Raw genomic sequence first — 18,492 nt, 5'->3', positions numbered from 1 at the left:
CCAGCACACCAGGGCAGATAATAGCGGATGTAGAATGAAGTATGTTGAGATTGTTGCTGTTGTTTCAGATTGAATGCACTTGCAGGAAGTGACAGTTTATTCTGTCAATGGTGAATTGTTTATCTGTACATTTTCTTCTGTTTCAAACACTAATTTGCAAGGTCACGTAAAACATCTGAATGACATTTATTTTTCTGTAATTACACAACACATGGTTTTAATTTTGATTGACTATTGCGAAGCACTTTGTAACTTTGTTGGAGAAGTATACAGTGCTTATTGATAGCTATTTATATTACTTAAGATAAAACATCTTTGCTGACAAATAGGAGTTACTGTGATGTATCTTCTTGTGTGTGCATGCTGTGAGGCAGAGAAAAGCTGCTCTGACAGAGGTGTGTAAAACACCAGCTCCGGGGGCAGACACCGAAGGGCTTAGTGAGATTCAGCAATGTGGAAACTGGCGTCGCACAAACTATTCTCACATGAAGTCACACTTACTCTCTCTGCCATGAGCATTGTTTTTGCAGCTTGTTCTTCTTGTAGTGAGGAACAAGGTCAACAAACTATGGGTTAACGCCATAGTCAAAAAACAGACTGTATCTTTTCACTTCCCCTTCCTTACACTACAATAACATTTATTGTTCTGGTTATTTCATGGATGTGTATGTACAGTGAGGTATGTCATAGCTGACGTGTAGCCGCTTTAACCACAACAGTTTGACTGGGTTTGGAGTGAATAAACTCACTGTCAATCCTAAGCTTCGGTGCTTTCCTCTGTGTTATCCCCCTCTTCCTGTCTTGTTTGGGCATCCTCTAATCAGATACCCTCCATATCTGGAAAAATACCTTTTTTCTTTCTTTCTTTTATCTAATTGTCTTTTCCCTTGTCATATGCATAGCAAGCATAGCTTTTTTTCTAATGTATTTATTTACGTGCACAGTTCATAACTGGCTGGGAGACATGAAATACTTTAGGTTAAACAGGAGTCGACACATCACAGAAAACTTTTTCTTTGCACATAAATCCTGTGAAAGCTTGTTGAATTAGGTGCCATAAAATGGGTTTTATCAGGCAATGTCCACATGCCTGTTTTTACAATGAGGAGAAAAATTACAGGGTCTTGTTGAGGTGTGAACACAACCACACTTTAAGTAATGAAAACAAGGTGGGTGAGAGTCATAAAAGCTAGCCTTGATCCCCCTGGCTCTCACACCTATGAGGCAAGAGTTTCTGCAGATTCACAGTTGATGCCAATAAAAAGCAAAGTATGGCTATATTTGGCAAAAAAACACCTTGAAAACAGCTGCAGTCGAACTATTGTTGTAAATAACAAATGGGCACAGATAGGCCTTCCTTTTATGTAATACTGTTCCCAAAATAAACTCTCAACTTCTTTGACAGAGAGAAAGTATATAAAAAAAAATCATCAAACTAAAGGGAAAGAAAGACAGAAAAGTGAAGCAAAAAAACTAATTACATGTTTTGAAAAGACATAATAAATTGTGGGGTTGTTGTTTTTGTTTTTTTTTTCTTTTGCTTGCACTGTTTATAAAGTAAGACGCTGCAGCGCTCTGCGCTAGCACGGACGCTGGAGCTGGTTGTGCAAGTCGTGGCCGGATATGCCTCCCAGTGTCTTGGAATGAGCTTAGGAGCAGCCTCAGCAGTCATCAGCTCTGTGGAGGGGTCATGAGTTAAGCAATGCAGACACATTGCTCAGTGTAGTAAAGCCCCCGACTCCAGGTCTGATTTATGCCAATTTTGGTCAAGGCTGGGGGGCTCTGTCATTCTTCAGAGCCACTGGATGCGCTCCTCGGCTGACCCTAAATTGATTTGAAGGGGGTACTTCACCTATTTTCCTGCCCTTGTGACAGCCACACGGGGGGCTCATTTATTTCCCTTATACAACATCACAGCCACAGGCCTTGCAGGAAGCTCTGCCCCACTGTAATGAAGAAGTGACCTTGAGTTAAGACATCAACCTTGCATCAGCCTGGAAAGCATAAGCATCAGGATATTCAGCATAAACACACCCATACTGACACAACGCAGAATTACAAAGAGCTGTAACTCATCCTATAGACCGTCTATCACAAGCTTCGACGAGGGGGGAGGGTTTGTGTGATGGTGATGGTATTTGGGGCAATAAAAGCTACTGACAGGGCTTCTATCCTCAGGAAACAACACAAAGCAAAATTTTCTGCACTGATGGATCTAATTTTAGTGGGTGCTTGTGCCAGCAAATTCTCCATTTATTGAAGAGCATTTATTATTTAGTTGTTGTAATGCTCACTAATGGCTGCACAGACACTATAATGCACAACAAAAGCGTCTTTGGCCTCTCCCATCACCACTTGAAAGGCTGGAGGGATCTGAAGTCTGACCCTTTTGGCTGAGAAGAATCATCTTCTGACCTCTCAACTTCCTGACAGGAAGAGGAAAATACATGAACACCCTGAGGGTTTGGGAGAAGTTCATTTATTTCCTGATATAACAAAGTGGGACACGGTACTTTGTTGCTGTAGCCTTTCATTTGGCATCGAATCAAAGTGGAGGCTTGAGTCACAAGAACAAATTCACAGTAGCGTGCTGAAAACCCAAACACCCTGACCGCACAGAGGAAAAGGTGAGGCTTCTCCTACGACCCAGACAAGTGCTCCTGAGATACCTTGAAAGCATCCAAGTATTGTCCTGCAGACACGCATAACAAAACTCTCATCGATAAAGGATGTGCTGAGCAGACAAAAAACGAGTGAGCGGGATTTTAAAACACACATTTTCAGGAACATTTACTCTGAAATGAATAGTTGGACCAAATACAGTAAATTCTTATCTTATCTTATCTTATCCAATACACACAGAAAAGTTATCACATCTACTGTATGTACAGTAGCTTATAATTGTGCTTTTATCAAAACAAATGTCGTAACTTTAATATTAGGTCTGTCATGCAGTTGAAGGGCATAATACATTACTCTTTACATGGAATAAAATGTGATATAAAAACTGTACACGAACATTAAGTGTATGTGAATTTTCAGCGTATTTTCATTTACACATCAATAAATAAAAAGATGAAAGAACACATGGCTCATGGTGTGATGTAACATATCCAATGATTCCCGCTCTGGTGGTTGCTCTGTCTAAGAATAACATGGCTGACATCAACCAGTGAGGGAGGCCCCTCGGCAAATGTCTCCTGACATCACAGGCACTTGGTTTGTCAAGGAGTACTTTCTCTTAATATGCTGAGGCTTTGCCATATCTCTGCTATTAAGACCTGAATTGTTTCTACAGTGGAAGTTAAAAAAATCTTTGGTTTGACTTTCTACTTTTCTACTGCACATATCGGACTATTACAAATGCATGATCTGCATTCAGTATTTATCTTACACATAAAGTACTAACATCTAATGTGCCTTACATTTTCAATAAATATACTTTACATTGTCAGTCAGTGTACACGGAATGCTGTTGAGTGTTTTCTCATTTGTTTCCTTGACGTGTCTCCTTGCTTAGTGTTCATGTTCTTGTTCCATACTTCCAGGAGAGCACGACAGGAAAGTAATTTTGTGTTACTCATATGCTATGTTTGTACAAAATACAATCGCATAATTGTGGCCCGGTGGGTTGAGGAAACCTGGATTGTTCATTTGTATTCTCCAAGGCCTACCCCTCCTCCTGTCTGAGTCAGCCCACGTTATTCCAATTCCTCGTGGGCCAGTGTTTTGACTCTACTGCACCATCTGCATGAGTGAATCTCTGTCCATCCTGCTAACAAATCACTTTTGTTCTGTGGAACTGGATTCCTCCAAAGCAAATATGAATTCTGCCTCAAGCATCCGTCTGTAATCCAGTTTCTTTGATTTAACAAAGTTTATTCACTTATTAGATTTCAACCTCAGCCTTCTCAGGATCTGGTCCTGCTGCTGTAACATCCATGTCACCCACTGTCCTTCATCCAGCAGCGATCTCACTCTGACCCGCTGTCTCTGTCTCTCGCTCTCCATTTCCCTCAGCCTACTGCTTTGTTTTCGCTACACCCATAGCTTTGTCTGCTTCTTTGTACGTTAGGCGTGTCGTAAGGCCATTAATGCAGTGATCCACCCCTTGCATTCCTGCGGCTCTGCTCTGTCTGAGCAGGGCAAGTTTTTCTCATATGAATAATTGAGTCCTACTCAACTGCAGCTGAGGTGAAAATATCTTTAATTTCAAGGCCATTTTGCATTGTAGAGGCTGTCACTGACTGCGCCACTGTGCAGTCTATTCCACTGTGCCCTCATAAAATGGTGTTGACGTCTTCAATGACACCCTTCTTCACTGCTGGGGTGGAGGGGACATGTGATTAAAGATAGAGGTCCTGTTGACAGTACAGCTGTCCTTTGTTGTTGGAAACATCTGGTAGAGGTCAGCGCTCCCTGTTCTCGGGCTGCGCAGCTGGAAGTGGTGATGGTGGCAGAGTTGTGTGCAACATGTCCTTGCAACAGGACGTGTGTGCATCCATGCATGTCTTTTTAAACATGCCTCTGTGTGTCTGTTTCTGTCTCATCAGTCTCTGTCAGTACAGGTTGTCCTTGGTGGTGGACGTGTGTGTGGTGGTGGAATCGTCGGGCAGGGAGCCCCGGCGGCCAAGCCCAGCCCGGCACTGCAGCAGACTCTGCAGCTCTCTGGACACGCTGCTGGAGAAAGCTGTGTAGATCCACGGGTTGGTGCAAGAGTTCAGACTGGCCAGCAGCATCAGGATAGTGAAGGCCACTCCTGCTGAACACACACACACATTATAAGATAAGCACATAATGCGTGCAAATGCATAGACAAATACATATCTGCAAATAAAAATGTGAATTTTCACTTGTACAGTTTGTAAGCTAGACTTTTCTTTCAACATTGTTCTCTTCCTTCTCATGGAACAAGCATTTTTATATACAACTAATAATTCTGACCATAAACAATTTATGATTATTGTTTTTCATTTCATTTCCTTCAGAAATAGCAACAGGACTGGGAATACCCCAGAGCAACAAAGCCCTAAATAGCTCCCCATTCAGTTTTTTCACTGCTAATAGTCTTCTAAGTCTTTATGTAAAAACAAAAACAATTTCATTCCAGATGAGGATGGTAGATAAGGACAAACTGATTTTAGAATACAAAGCTGATGATGATCAGCTGTGTGTGTTTGTGTTTGTGAGCTGCAGAGACAGGAGGTCCCTGCCAGTAAAGACTCATTCATGTGTATGCATACCTGTATTTGCATGTGAGTACACTATGTATATGCACAGGCACTTGTTTGTGTGTGTGCGTGCGCAGGTTTACGTGCCTCCTGACATTTGTCTTCTTGTGATTTTAACTATGTGTGCAAGCTGCTGGCACATTATCATTACAGATGAAATGACAACATCTGGCACCATTGCAAAATCGGCAAAGGATATAAACAGGTTATTTACTGGCCTCCGATGTTTGTCTTTAGCTTCATATCTTGGGACACACATTCATACTAACAGCCACAACTTAAGGTGACACTAGCCTTGCTTGCACCATCTAAAGACATTAACAGATGCTGTTGATGTGCCAAGATGTACAGAGGCCAGAGATGTCATCCAGTGGTTTCTGGTTGTGGGTCAAAACAAACATTGTTTTTGACCTTGTATTTCACTCACTGTTGCCACATCTGAGCTGGAACTACGTGTCCTTGGAATAATGATTGAGATCATGTTTAGACCCACTATGATGAACAACAGCATTGACCAGAGGTTGTGGTTATGAACCAGACCTGACTGTTTTGCTTTTGTTTTTGGCTGTCCCCAGTGTACAACAGATAGGGTCTGGACATTTAGGACATTTAATGGATAATCTGGGCAGAGGAGGATCAGTCTAAAAAAAACAGCTTAAGTGCTTCACTTGGTAATGACCCGCATGTCTGTTTTGTTGCCTTTTTGAGATTGAATTGCACACATTGGCGGATGCTGCAATCAGGCTGGGATCGCTGGTAAGCAGAACTCATAAAACATGTTTGTGACTGACCTTGATCTGGAGGGTTGGGGTCCCAGGCTGCCCAAAGCTGGACGATGAAGAAAGGTGACCAGCAGATAGTATAGACCAGCACGATGACCAGGGTCATTCTAACAGTCTTGGACATGGCTTTAGTGATGCTTGGAGGTGGAGTGGCTGGAGGATGATGTGGGGCATAGTCAATGGAGCAGCGGGGTGAGCCTGAGGCCAGCTCAAAGGAGGTGTAAGACTCCTGGCAATCTGAGCTGTTCAGTATTTGCTGCTGTGTAGGTGATGTTGTCACATGTTCACCGTGGCAACTGTTAAACTGAACGGTGGACGGTACTTGGCTGCTGTGGCTGTTATTGTGAGGGTTGTTATTCACACCCTTAAAGAGCTGTCCTCCTCTCCCATCCCTGCTCCCTCCTCCTGAAGCCCGCCTCCCCCTCTCCCTGGCTCGCTCATCGTCCTTCTTAAAACTGTGGAAACGGAAAAGGATTTGATTCTTCTTCAACTCGGCCATTACCGTCCTCTCTGACTTCAGGTAGATATTATTGTGAATCTCTCGGAAGATTCTTATCTGAAAAATAGGAATAAATTTCGAGAATTAGTGCAGTATAGTATGAGAGAAACAAGACATTCCATCACGACATTCAAAGATCTGAAGGCCTGAGGATTAGGTTTTATGACTGGCACGTGCCAGATTCAAATGCCTATCTCTGCTTTTTGAAGACAATCTTGTTTGCGTTTCTGCTATTACACTGACAGGAAATTTGAAGCAAAGGCCAGAGTGTGCGTTGGCCTCCACCATCAACCATAAACCATAAACCAGTTTCAAACATATTTATGCAATACGGCAATTCCTCCACTCTGGTACAGTCAGACAAGCTGCTATAAAACTTTATTGCAGAAAAATAATTCTTCTTGCCTCCTCCATCAAACTAAAACAGTAATTTGAAATCAGGTATTAATAGCTGTTTCATACTTGTAGCTATTTTTAATGTACCTTTACTTGATTTTAAGATGTTGTTACTGCCAACTGTTGCTGTTCTGCTACCCATAACTTTAAAAAACAGCCTTATGAGCAGTATGGCTCACTAAGCTATGAGATGTTATCATTTCATTTAGTTTCAGAATTAATTCCCTCCGAAAAATTACAAAATGCTTTAGAAAGAGTGTCTCAAGACGCCTCTCAATTTGAAATCTGATATTGAAAAAAGGTCAGGGAATCTATGTTTGGCTTAGATCTGGTACATTCCACTTGCTGGCAGGAGCTTCTCAGACTGGGCAGATTTTCTGAGCAGCCGTCTCAGCAGTGGTCCTCCAAGTGCTGTGTTAATTAGGGGAAATAGCTGGACCCTGGAAATATCTTTCCCTAAATAGAGCAGCAGGGCTGATGAGCCAGAATGCCTATCCACCATGGGATGCTACATAACACCAGCCGCAGTCCCCCACGGGTTATCGGACAATGCATGCCAAATGTGCCCTCCATGAAAACAAAACAGAATTTCATTCATGCACATGCTTTATTACTGGATAATGTAGCCTACAGCATGCAATCCTAGTCAGTGGTTCTTCGTGAACTGTGCAGTGATTGAGAATCCAGCAAGTATTACCTGACAGATGGTGATAATGAGGGCGGGCAGAAGGAAGACTGCCACGGTCATCCAGGTGACGTAGGCCTTCAGCCCCCATGGCTCAGCAAAGTGACCCCAGCACTCGTACTCTCCAGGAGCCACTTCTGAGCGAGAGAAGATGAACACCTGACAGACCGGATTAAAGGATGTGGTCAGCACAACCCACAAACATCACTGTCCATTTCCTCTTCCATTAGCTGAACTGCAATAACTTCATGAAGCTAAAAATAGAGTAACATCTTGAGTTCTACTGTAGAAATCATGGTGTGAACATCCGCTTAGCTCTCATTTCCTTTTTCACCATGTGTCTATAAGAGGGTGTGTGTGTGTGTATGCATAAGTGTGTGTAAGGCATTGTTTGCATGTGTTCACCCCTCCCTACCTGTGGTATGCTGAGGACTAACGCCAGGCCCCAGGCCACCATGACAGGGGTGTTCCAGCGGGACATTGCCCCCCCACGGTAAGCCTGCAATGGGCAACAGATGGCATGGTGCCGGTCTACTGTCATGGCAACTATCATGTAGGAGGAGGCAAACATGCCCACAATCTGCAAGTATTTGACGGACCGGCAGAGCAAGTCAGGCCCCTGAAACCTCTCTGTGATGTCCCATATTAGCTGGGGAAGAACCTGAACACAGAGATTAAAAAAGTTTATTTTGATTTATGGAAAAGTGGATCCTTTTGATTGGAGCATCAACTTGGTCCTACGAAATATATAAGAGAACTAAATAACAAGTCTGAGAGACAACATATTCTATTTTTCCTCTTCTTATCTAAGAATTTATTATATTGTATCATATCATATTATATTACATTGTGTCTCATTGTCAACAAATCCAATTGAAAGACCAAAACCAACAATGGATTATGAATTATATGAAGCCTGATATGGCTTATCTCTTTATTCCCATCAGTGACCCCCTTGCACACACTGTACTTGTACTGTCTGCCACACACTGTAGTTTATTTTGACTCAGGCCCACATACACCTGCTGCCGCTGCTGTAAACACTTTCAACAGCATCAAATGTATGTTAATCCATGGCTGAAAATAGTTCCCAACAAACTACATTTTTACTCCTATTTGATTTTGCTGGAAACTTTAGTGTCTAGTCGCTTTGGGAATTGACAGAGTCTTTTAAAAGGGATGGAACTACTTCTTTGTGAGCTGTATTTGGATTTAGGATTTGTTGACCATGAGAAAAATACAGATAGAAATAGGAAAATAAAATCTTACTATACAGGTGTGAGTGGCTTTAACATCTTCTGTTTAATACAGTAGCAATGGATTCAACAGCCACAATTATTATCATATTTGCAGCTGAGTTTTTGTGTGTGTGTTGCTAAATGATTCAGGCAGCTACAGGGTCAGCTAAACAAGGTAGTCCAGTTCAGGTAAAGAGCAATTTCCAACATGTGTTATCTTAAACAGACATTTTTGAGCGTCAGAAAGGTCTTTTTTTCCCCACAATGACTTTTCATTGAGTTTTTCTGTTAGCTCTCATTCTTCACCTCCCTGTAGTTCTCTGGAGTGATTCGTGAACTGACCTGAAAAAGGGCCACCACCAGGTCGGCCACACAGAGGTTGACCATGAACACATGCATCGGTGCATTGTACTTCCTCCTCCTCAGCAGCACCCACAGCACAAAGCTATTCCCCAGGGTGGTGAGAGCCAGCACCAGCCCCAGCACTGCGATCTCTGCCCGGGCCAGGCCCAGGTCTCTCACCCTGGGCTGGGGCAGGGTGTGAGGCGTGGTGGTGGAACCATTCTCAGGGAATATCCCGAAGAAGGATCCCCCGCTGTGCGAACTATTAAGGGAGCTCAGTTCAGAGACAAACAAAGATGAGGAGGAGAAGTTGTTCCTTCCTGTGGCAACCAGAGAGGAGAGGGCTAACCCATCCCAGTCTGTTTCCACACTGATGCTTTCCATTCCTGAAAGACAAACAAAATCTGTGGTTGTTATTGTGTGTTAAAATGATGCCCTGCAACAAAACAGTCATCGGAAGTCAAACTGGCGTAGGGTCACAAGACTCTGTACTTTAAAGTTTTAAAGTGCAGATTTAATCAACAAACTGCTTACTTGTTCTGTATTATGATAATATCAGTATCATATCTGGCCCTTGTATTACATTTCCTCGAATTGCCCTGAAATTTGTCAGCTGAGCACTTCTGTACCTTATCTTATCAGTGAGAACCAAGACCAAAACACTTGGCCTTTTCATTTCAGATACTTGTTGATGCAGAAATCAATCCCGAGGATATTTGTTTTTGGTGCTTCTGATAGATTTTCACATTGCACTCTATAAATACCTTCTTTTGCGCAATTTTTGAAATGTGACTGAATGTGATGAAGGCCAGAGACTGTACTGATCATTCTGCCATGTGAATATTATTGTGTTTTTGTTGCTCTCCAATTTTTTAATAAGTCTTCAGTGTGTCTGTTTATCCATCTCTCAAAGCTTCAAGTTCTGTTTGACGCAAGTCCAACATAGTTTATTTTCCTTTTCATATTTTCTCAAGGTTGATTTGACAGCTTTCCCTCTATCCCACCGTTCTTATTCCTTCACCTCCGCTCTCATAATTGCTCTCATCCCTTGCTTACCCCCATACATTCCTGTTTTCCCCTGTTTTTGTTCCCTCCCCTCTCTAACTTTCTCTCATCCACCGGGCATTCTTTTCTCTTCTCCCCCCCAGTCACACTCTGTCTTGATCTCAATGAATTTTATGTTTATTTTCTTTTGCTTATAAATAAATGGCCCAAAAGAACAGAAAATTGATAGGAATGAGAGGACAATTTCAGAAACAGAATCTTGGGATGCTGGGGGACACCATTGGTCAAATAAACTGCATGCAGAAGAAAGTCTGGGAGAAGGAATGAAGGAGGATGTAAGAGGATGATGAAAGGGCAGGAGGAGAAAAAAACAGAAAAGGCATAGAATTGAGTTTTGGAGAGAAGATGATAAAATAACCATAAAGAGGGCAATGTACTCTTGTGTTCATTGACATCATATTGATGTTTAATTTGACTAATGTGAAAGGAGTGGTTAGATCTACAAATGTTACACTGAATATGTACCTGGAAATCTTTCATTTCTAAAAATAGAAGGGAAACTGCATTGGTCTGTCAGTGGATGATAAGAACAGGTTGCAACATACAAGGATCAATAAGGTCACAGGTGTTAAACTGCATGTTCTGTCTCACATCTTCTGCAAGTGAGCATCTGCTAGAGCTCAAGAAATTACAGTGTCATCTTTATCATCTGCATGTGAGGTTTTGGACTACCAACAATTATTTTTATATTTCAAAGATCAGGTCACCAAAATGATGATGTACAACAAAGTTGAAGTTGAAACGACAGGTGCGTGGAATTGAGTGTGACTAACGAGACCTTACAAGGTTGTTCTCACCACTCCGCTGAAACCTAATGGCCAATTTGCTAGTAATTGCATACTCATTGCTGGGTGTGTGAGTTAACACAACTGAACACATTGTCAAGTGTTACATGCTGGCTTTGCCAGAGGAATGTGATCAGATGAATGCATGACAGGCCAAGCCAGCTGCACCTCTCCGCCCAGCATGAAGGTAGAGCTGTGAACCATTTCTCTTTGGTCGGTCAACGACGCTTTGGTTTGAGTGAATCCCTGCTGTTGCCAGGCGACCACAACAGTGCCATGAATGACTCAACTGAGTCCAACTTTTATTACGTTCCTCCTAATCTCCATTGTTTTAGTGACATTTCAGAATTCTGCTCATATATTAGTCCTGTCCACAGATCCTGCGGAGCAAAGTAACATTCCTTCTTATTATCTGTTTATTATTTTCTCCTTTCAAGTCTTTTTTTTAATTAGGGGTTTAGACAACGAGGCCTTTTTTCATCAAGGAATCTCCTGGCCTCTCTTTGTCAGGACCTGAGGAGCCTTGTGCCCCTCTCTGTAATTAAGGCATAATTCATGAGAGGATCCTTTGTGCTGCTGCAGTCCTTTATACCCCCATATAATCTTATTATGTATATTTGCCCATGTGACTAATTTCTGACTCTTTTTCAAGTATGCCTCGGTGAAGATAAGATGTAATGACTTAGGGAGGTGCTATAATACCAGTGTGGCCTAAGAAATTAATCCATGGTATTATAGTCATGACAAATTAGTATCTAAAAGCTGTATTTGATAAAATGAAATAAAATGAATAATACTGGTAAGATGAATCTTGCACAATAGCATCAAGACTTGTCTGTTATATGGACAAGTGTGTGAGGTATTTTGTTCTGAACAGATTCACAAAGGAATGCTCCTTTTCTAAGTATTTTTAAGTATTTTCTGCATGCCTCATTTGCATTACTTGTGCATCCAAGAAATCTGGATGAACTGTCTTAAAATTGCTCAATGGCTCAACTACAAGAGACCCACGCATAGCTCAAAACTTCTGGCTCCGATGTTTCCCGTCCTCAGAGGAAATTCCAGCACAGAGTACACAGAGAAGGTAGATGTTGTCTGCAGGACTGTGCTAGGTGCCAGTTTAAAGTATTCCTCTACATACCCTGTCTCTGAAAATGTATTCTGATTTGCTCCCTGATTGATAACGCATGCACAGCACGGCATTCCCATCTGTCTTACTGACTTAATGTTAAGAACAAATTATTCCATCTCTGTGCTGGATGGGCTGCTTTTAGTAGTTGGTGCATTATGTTGCTTCCTCTCTTTACTTTAAAGCTTTCACTGTGATTAATGTTGGAGTCGATTCCTCTCTTGCTTTCCTCTCAAGACGCAAACCTGTGCACAACCATCCATTTTCATGTCCTTTCCATCCTATACTGATTTCTCAGCACGCAGGTCTACTGTGCCTCAGGGAGGACAGAAACAGCTAGTTAAAGTGCTCAAGAAAACATTATAGCTACCAACCCTTCACATCTTTCAACATCTCTCAACATCTTCTCTGGCTGTTCACACACGTCATGTTCCAGCTATGTCAAGATCCAAACACTATCTGCTAGTGTCCTCTCAAGTCATTCTAAAGTAAGTTTGGAAACATTTACTGAAGTGAAATAACAATAACTAAAGTGTTATGAGAAAAAAATCTTCAAAGTGATCCAACGTTGGAGGACATTTCATAAATCTGATACGATAAAAGCACATACATTGAGAAAATTCCCTGTGAACTGGACTCGTCACACAGCTGAAATGATTGTGACTGCCAAGCCAAGCAATTTTGTACAAAAACTCTGGTTTAGACAGTCTTGAAAGGACAATACTGTTATGTATGAACATCTTATTCATCATATTTAGTTGCTATTTTTGTGTGTTATTTACACGTTTTTGGCAGTGTTCTTTTTTACAGTGGCAGACTTCCATTGTTTTTCATACAGTTTGCAAACAGATTAATAAAAGTCTGCACCTCACAATGATGTGAATTAATGATGTAAAAAAAAAAAAAAAGTCAATGCAAACTTGATCTGGACTGACTTTTACATTGTGTGGAAATTAGTGGAATAATTTCAAATGTAGTACCACCTATAAATCCACTGTTATGGTCCTGTAAGTTAATGTCAAATAAGAAATTTTGCTTTAACATTTCAAACACTGAACCTCCTGTTCTTTCTGCTTTGTCTTGATGTCCAAATATTGCCTGTTTCTAGTTCTGTCTTGCCATCTCTTGCGTGGTAGGAAAACACATTTCTCTCACTCTTTCATGTGCAAAGCATGTGTTTTCTTTTGCATTCAAAGACACTGACAGCGTGGATAAACCTCGTTGGCATATTTAAAGCCCCTCAGAAGTGAATGTGAAGCAGTGGTGGCAGACAAACAGGTGCTTGCGCACTAGGTGCAATAATCCAGACATAATGAAAGATCCATCACTTCCCCCGCCTGTCTTGTCTGTGCATGTCAGTCCCCTGATTAGTTCCCTTTGACCAAGTTTGACCTAAACTGATTAATGAGGACCTCTCTGTCTTCATTAGCAGCTCAGGGTACACTCAAACAACCTGTTGCTAATTTCCAACTCTAATTTGTCTCTCCTCCTCTTTTTATTTTTACCCTCACCTGTTATTTCCTCTATTTTTTTCTCACATGCATCCACCCACTCTATTCCTCTCCATCTGTCCTAACCAATCCACCATCTTCTCAATCAGAACTATGGAGAAAACGGTTTTTGATATGCTTATTATTTTTTGTTTGATTCGAATTATTATCCTCATTAATAGACTTTGGCAGCAGGAAACAGGATTAAAATGGTCTGGTCCAATCTGTACCTAAGATGACTGAAAATAAATATATGAATCAAACATGAGTTCACACTATGTGATAGACTTATGTTTTGGTATTCTGTGCTGCTTTTCTCACTACACCAAGAGACTTTATTTGCATATTGATCAATAGATTCTTACACAATGACGGGATGAGTCATGTGGTGCTATACTCTGGGCCGTGCAGCGTTTGATCTGCATGATAGAGGAGATATGACCAGTCTTCTCTTTTTTAAGCCCCGCATATCAGTAAATTAGATCCCCATTGGTACTCTCACATGCAGTGTAAATTTCCCTCTGAATGAGCTGGTTCAATGACAGATGGACACTCTGCATATATTTATTACATTTTCATTTGTGGAGTCACCTGCTGTACTTAAAATCAGATTTGCTGCTCTGTGTCCACGATGTATTCCTGTCTTTCATGCTTTTCGTGGTTCTGGTCTCCACCACAACCCGTGTGTGTGATAAAGTAAACACTTTCTTTTGCCCTCTTGCCCAAACAACCCATTAAATGTTAATCATGTGGGACCACACCTCATTAAACACACGATACAGTCATTACTTGCCCACATTTCTGTTGTGTGTGTGTGTGTGCTGCAGCCCTCCTTGAGCTTTGTATTCACATGAGTTTATTTCCATAATACATGGGCCAGTGGACAGAACTCACTGGTGTTGAAGACGGTCCAAGTCCCCTTATCAGCACTGATAAAGCCTGTTCATAAGACCACTGACTGTTTTTCTTTTTGTGTATCATTAACCAGCACACTGCCAACAAGTATGTGCCCTAAACAAAACTGGGTCTTTTCATGTCACAAAACTGATACAGAATTCAGAGTATTCCCCCTGATGAAAGGAAACTGGGCCTCAGTGTTACCACATCAGCTAAAACAGGCCTGGGGGTTTGTAGCTGATATGCTCAGATCCTGAACACGATGAAATGATTCCTTGTTAGAGACCAGACTAAATTGACCCTGAAATAATGGTAATAATGATGATGATGATTTTTCCTTACAGGAGCTATAATCAAGGAAGTTATTTTCTGCATTTTATAGAGTGTGCCAAACACACAGAAAGCAGGAAAGTGTGTGATTAATGGAAAACCCTTTTAAAACACTTTGGTTGGTTGATAAAACAGCTACCAAATAGTGGTTTGTTGATTCATTGATAGGCCACTGCTAAGTGGAAACTGACGAACTGTTGGGATGGTAGCGATAAAGGCTTTCACTGAGAAGTTTTGTGATTTTGCTGTCATCACAGTCTCACTGTGAAGAGAAACTTGTCATTTCCATTTATATAGTAAGTAATTAGTTGTTCCATTGTGGAACTCAATCAGCTTCGAAGATGCAGATTTGTGTGTACCATAAACACACAACCACAATTTCCAAATATCCAAAGACCTTTGATTTGCCTTTTAAAATAAAGGCAGGACACACACACACACACACATATATATAAGTACAAAGAAACAGACAACAAAAACACACACACACACCATGTACATAAAAGAAGAGCACCCTAAGGTGAATGTATGTGCCTTTTGTTGCCTCTCACCTTGTTGTCAGTGCATGGTAAGCTTTCTCACGCGTGTCCTTTTCTCTTGGTGCGTTTCGCTCTCGTCACAGTGACTGTGGGACAAAGCATTAAGAGCCGTCAGCATTACAGTCCATTAACATTGCATGCTAGAGCAGATCACATTAACAACCTGACGGTTCCCCTGAGCTTTTTTAATCCATGGAAAAATTTAGAGAACCGCATGCATTTTCAGTGAGATTCTGTCATAAAATGTTACCTGACACAACATACCTGATGTACTGGATATGTTAATGAATATTACATATGTCACAATCAGGACTAATAGGCATGACAAATAAATCAGTTGCATTACTTCATCAATACCATTATGTGTTTATTTCTGTCAAATCAACCAAATGTCATATTCAGTCATTTCAAATTAACAGAAGAGAATTTGCATATAAAAACCATATACCAATGTGTATGTTATATAAACTTCTTTTTGTTTATCAAATGTATAATCCTTACATTTATTCATTTCATTCCCAGGTGCCGTGGTGTTCTTTGTAAAAAAAAATATTTTTTTGTTTTTTTGTTTTTGTTTTCCTGTTGTGCAATTTTCTCAATAATCACACACACACACACACACACACACACACACACACACATATATATATATATATATATATCAGATTTTCAAATTTTCATTCTTGAAAAGCAAGACCTGTAATGTTATACTAGGCAGAGGAGTACCGATGAATGATACTGGTGATGACAACATGACTCTGTGTGGGCATAAACTGTAAAAATGAAGACATTAGGTGAAAAAACAATAAATGGTAAAATACTGAATGCCGAGCTTGAGTTGCATATGTGTGCCTCGTGTGGACATTAGATACTGCAGATGTACAGAGAGATGACCTAGATTGGTCAGTAAACAAATCCATTCACACACAATTTGAACAAGTTGGAGTTCCTACAAACCACTGGGCTGTAATGGGTTTTCAGTGATCAGAGGAGAATTATTGGAAGATTATAATTAGAAGTATCTGTACTAATATCAGTTCAATGTTGCTATCAGTAATCAGCTCAAACATTCACCACAGAGTAAATAAAATGCACTTACTTATGATCCACTTCAGTGGTGACAAGACGCTTTCAGAATTTTACCCAAAACATGCACATCTTCAATGCTCAATCCGAGTCCCTCCGCTCAGTGAAATATCAGGCACCTGAATGAATTAGTGAGGCAAAAAATGTTTTCTTCTAATACTGTCAGTGTGACACCAGAGTTCTGCAGGGTCTGTGCAAATCCTTAGTGTGCCTGCTGCCTGTATTGTCCTTGCCGTGTTGGTGCTCACATGTAAATGCCAGAGTAATCCATCTGATAGTCATGTGTGTCCTGGCTCCTTGTGTGTCACGGTGCGCTCTTGCAATGTGCTCTGCCTTCAGCACTGCCAGCATGAAATGAATCTGAACTCCGTCTGCTTTTACCTCCCCCCTTCTCCCTCCCCGATTATCCCCTCCCACTGGGTCAACCCGCCTGTCCTCTATAGGGCTGAGGGTGGAGCGTGCAGCCAGGAGTGGAGGGAGGGTATTATACATACCTATGAAGTGTGTGTGCGTGTGTGTGTGTGTGTGAGAGAGAGAGAGACAGAGAAAGAGGGACAGAGAGAGAGAGTATGACGTGTGTGTAAACTTGTTTTGAAGTTAATGTCTGCATGTGTGTGCGGGTGTGTGTGTGTGAGTGTGCATGTGTGCGTGTGTGACAAGGTAATGATTTATGTCCTGTATAAGCCACTGATACACATTGCATATGTTTTTATAAAAGCTGTCCCATGTTTTGTGCTGTCTTGCTTTGTTGCTGGTGGACACGGGCTGGTGCATTTCAACTCATCCAGGAATGCCGATTGGCTGAGTCAGCTTGGCCAACAGCAGGTCACACCCTTGGTGTACACATGCAGTGAAGGTTGGCACAAAGGAAAAAAATGTCATCTGTCAGTTTTAATGTCAAGTATCTCACACAACTCTCTCTCTCTCACACGCACACACACTCTCTTTCTCTCTCTCACATGCACAAACTTTGAATACACGCACATACAGAATTCCAACCAAACAGGCTAATGCTGTCAGTGTACCCAAATTTATTTTGACAAGTTAACTGCAGCTTCCTGTTACTTTTCCATAAAAACTGCAAATAACAAGGCAACTGTAGTTCATTGACATTTTACAAGTATTATATCATTACCATTCGTTTGCCCCCAGTAGTGTGTGTGCGCACACACATGCACACACACAGCCAATATGCTATACCCAGGGGACACTCTTTATTTGTCTAGCCCAAAGCCATTGATCCCTGGCCAGCAGAGACTTAATTGTCCCATGATGTCAAAAACCTGGCCGTTTTTCTCCAGTGGAGCCGCCAGGTTTACATCAGATGTCTCCCCCAGTCAAAACCCACTCTGTCCTGCTGTTGAGGAGGTGGGGCTGTAAGCTCCCTGAGAATCACTCTAACATGATTATCTTGGCTCCTCTCGTCTTCCAGGACATTTTGTCACAAAGGGGCAAGGCAGCGAAATTAATCCACGATCCACTTTCGTCGTTTAACACGTACACACGACAACTGATGAGCAAGAGAAGCGGGAAAGCGTAGCAACAAAAAGAAAAAGTTGGAAATGCAGTCGCAGACAAAGAGAAGGTCTACTCAGAATTAGCTGAGGTGATGAGAACACACACCCCCTGTATGTTTTCCTTGCGTTATATGGCTGTCATCCATCATCCCAAATGGTAGAACATCACAATAGTGGCACAAAAGTTTAAGAAGAATGTTGAGACCTTTAAACATCTCAATCTATGACAACCTTTTCCTCTGGGATTTCTGGCTGGACATTCTCCCACGTGTTGGGGCTTATTTCCAGCTCCTAGTATTGTGCCAGAAATATAAATGACAGCTGTTTTCCTCCGAGAGGGAGTTTGTTCTGTAAAGATGATTCAGTGACTCTTCTCAGGGACCAATTAATTCAAACCGAGGTGTTGACACTTCTAAAACATCTTGAATTAGAGTTACATGAATCTGCTGGGTGGTCAGTCAGGGACCCCCTCCTGCCCAGA

General features: G+C 41.5%; 1 protein-coding gene across 2 annotated transcripts; it reads right to left on the bottom strand.

Annotated features, from left to right (window-relative positions):
• Positions 1 to 1,026: 1,026 nt before the first annotated feature.
• On the bottom strand, positions 1,027 to 16,872 carry LOC124063646 (vasopressin V2 receptor-like). 2 transcript variants are annotated; one of them, XM_046397506.1, is made up of 7 exons: positions 16,508 to 16,872; positions 15,421 to 15,494; positions 9,174 to 9,559; positions 8,009 to 8,254; positions 7,606 to 7,752; positions 6,023 to 6,569; positions 1,027 to 4,762 (listed from the first exon to the last, which is right to left on the bottom strand). In XM_046397506.1, exons 3-7 carry the CDS (start codon positions 9,555 to 9,557, stop codon positions 4,560 to 4,562), a joined length of 1,527 nt encoding a protein of 508 aa, XP_046253462.1. In that variant the 5' UTR covers positions 9,558 to 9,559; positions 15,421 to 15,494; positions 16,508 to 16,872; the 3' UTR covers positions 1,027 to 4,559. The 2 variants fall into 2 exon arrangements, with proteins under 2 accessions (XP_046253462.1, XP_046253463.1); XM_046397507.1 differs by having other exon boundaries at positions 1,027 to 4,759; positions 16,508 to 16,869.
• Between the last annotated feature and the right edge of the window lie 1,620 nt (positions 16,873 to 18,492).

This window comes from Scatophagus argus, chromosome 8 (assembly GCF_020382885.2).
Source record: "Scatophagus argus isolate fScaArg1 chromosome 8, fScaArg1.pri, whole genome shotgun sequence".
Taxonomy (NCBI): Eukaryota; Metazoa; Chordata; class Actinopteri; family Scatophagidae; genus Scatophagus; species Scatophagus argus.
The sequence above is the reverse complement of the archived record's forward strand: the minus strand, read 5'-3'. Positions and strand labels throughout refer to the sequence as shown.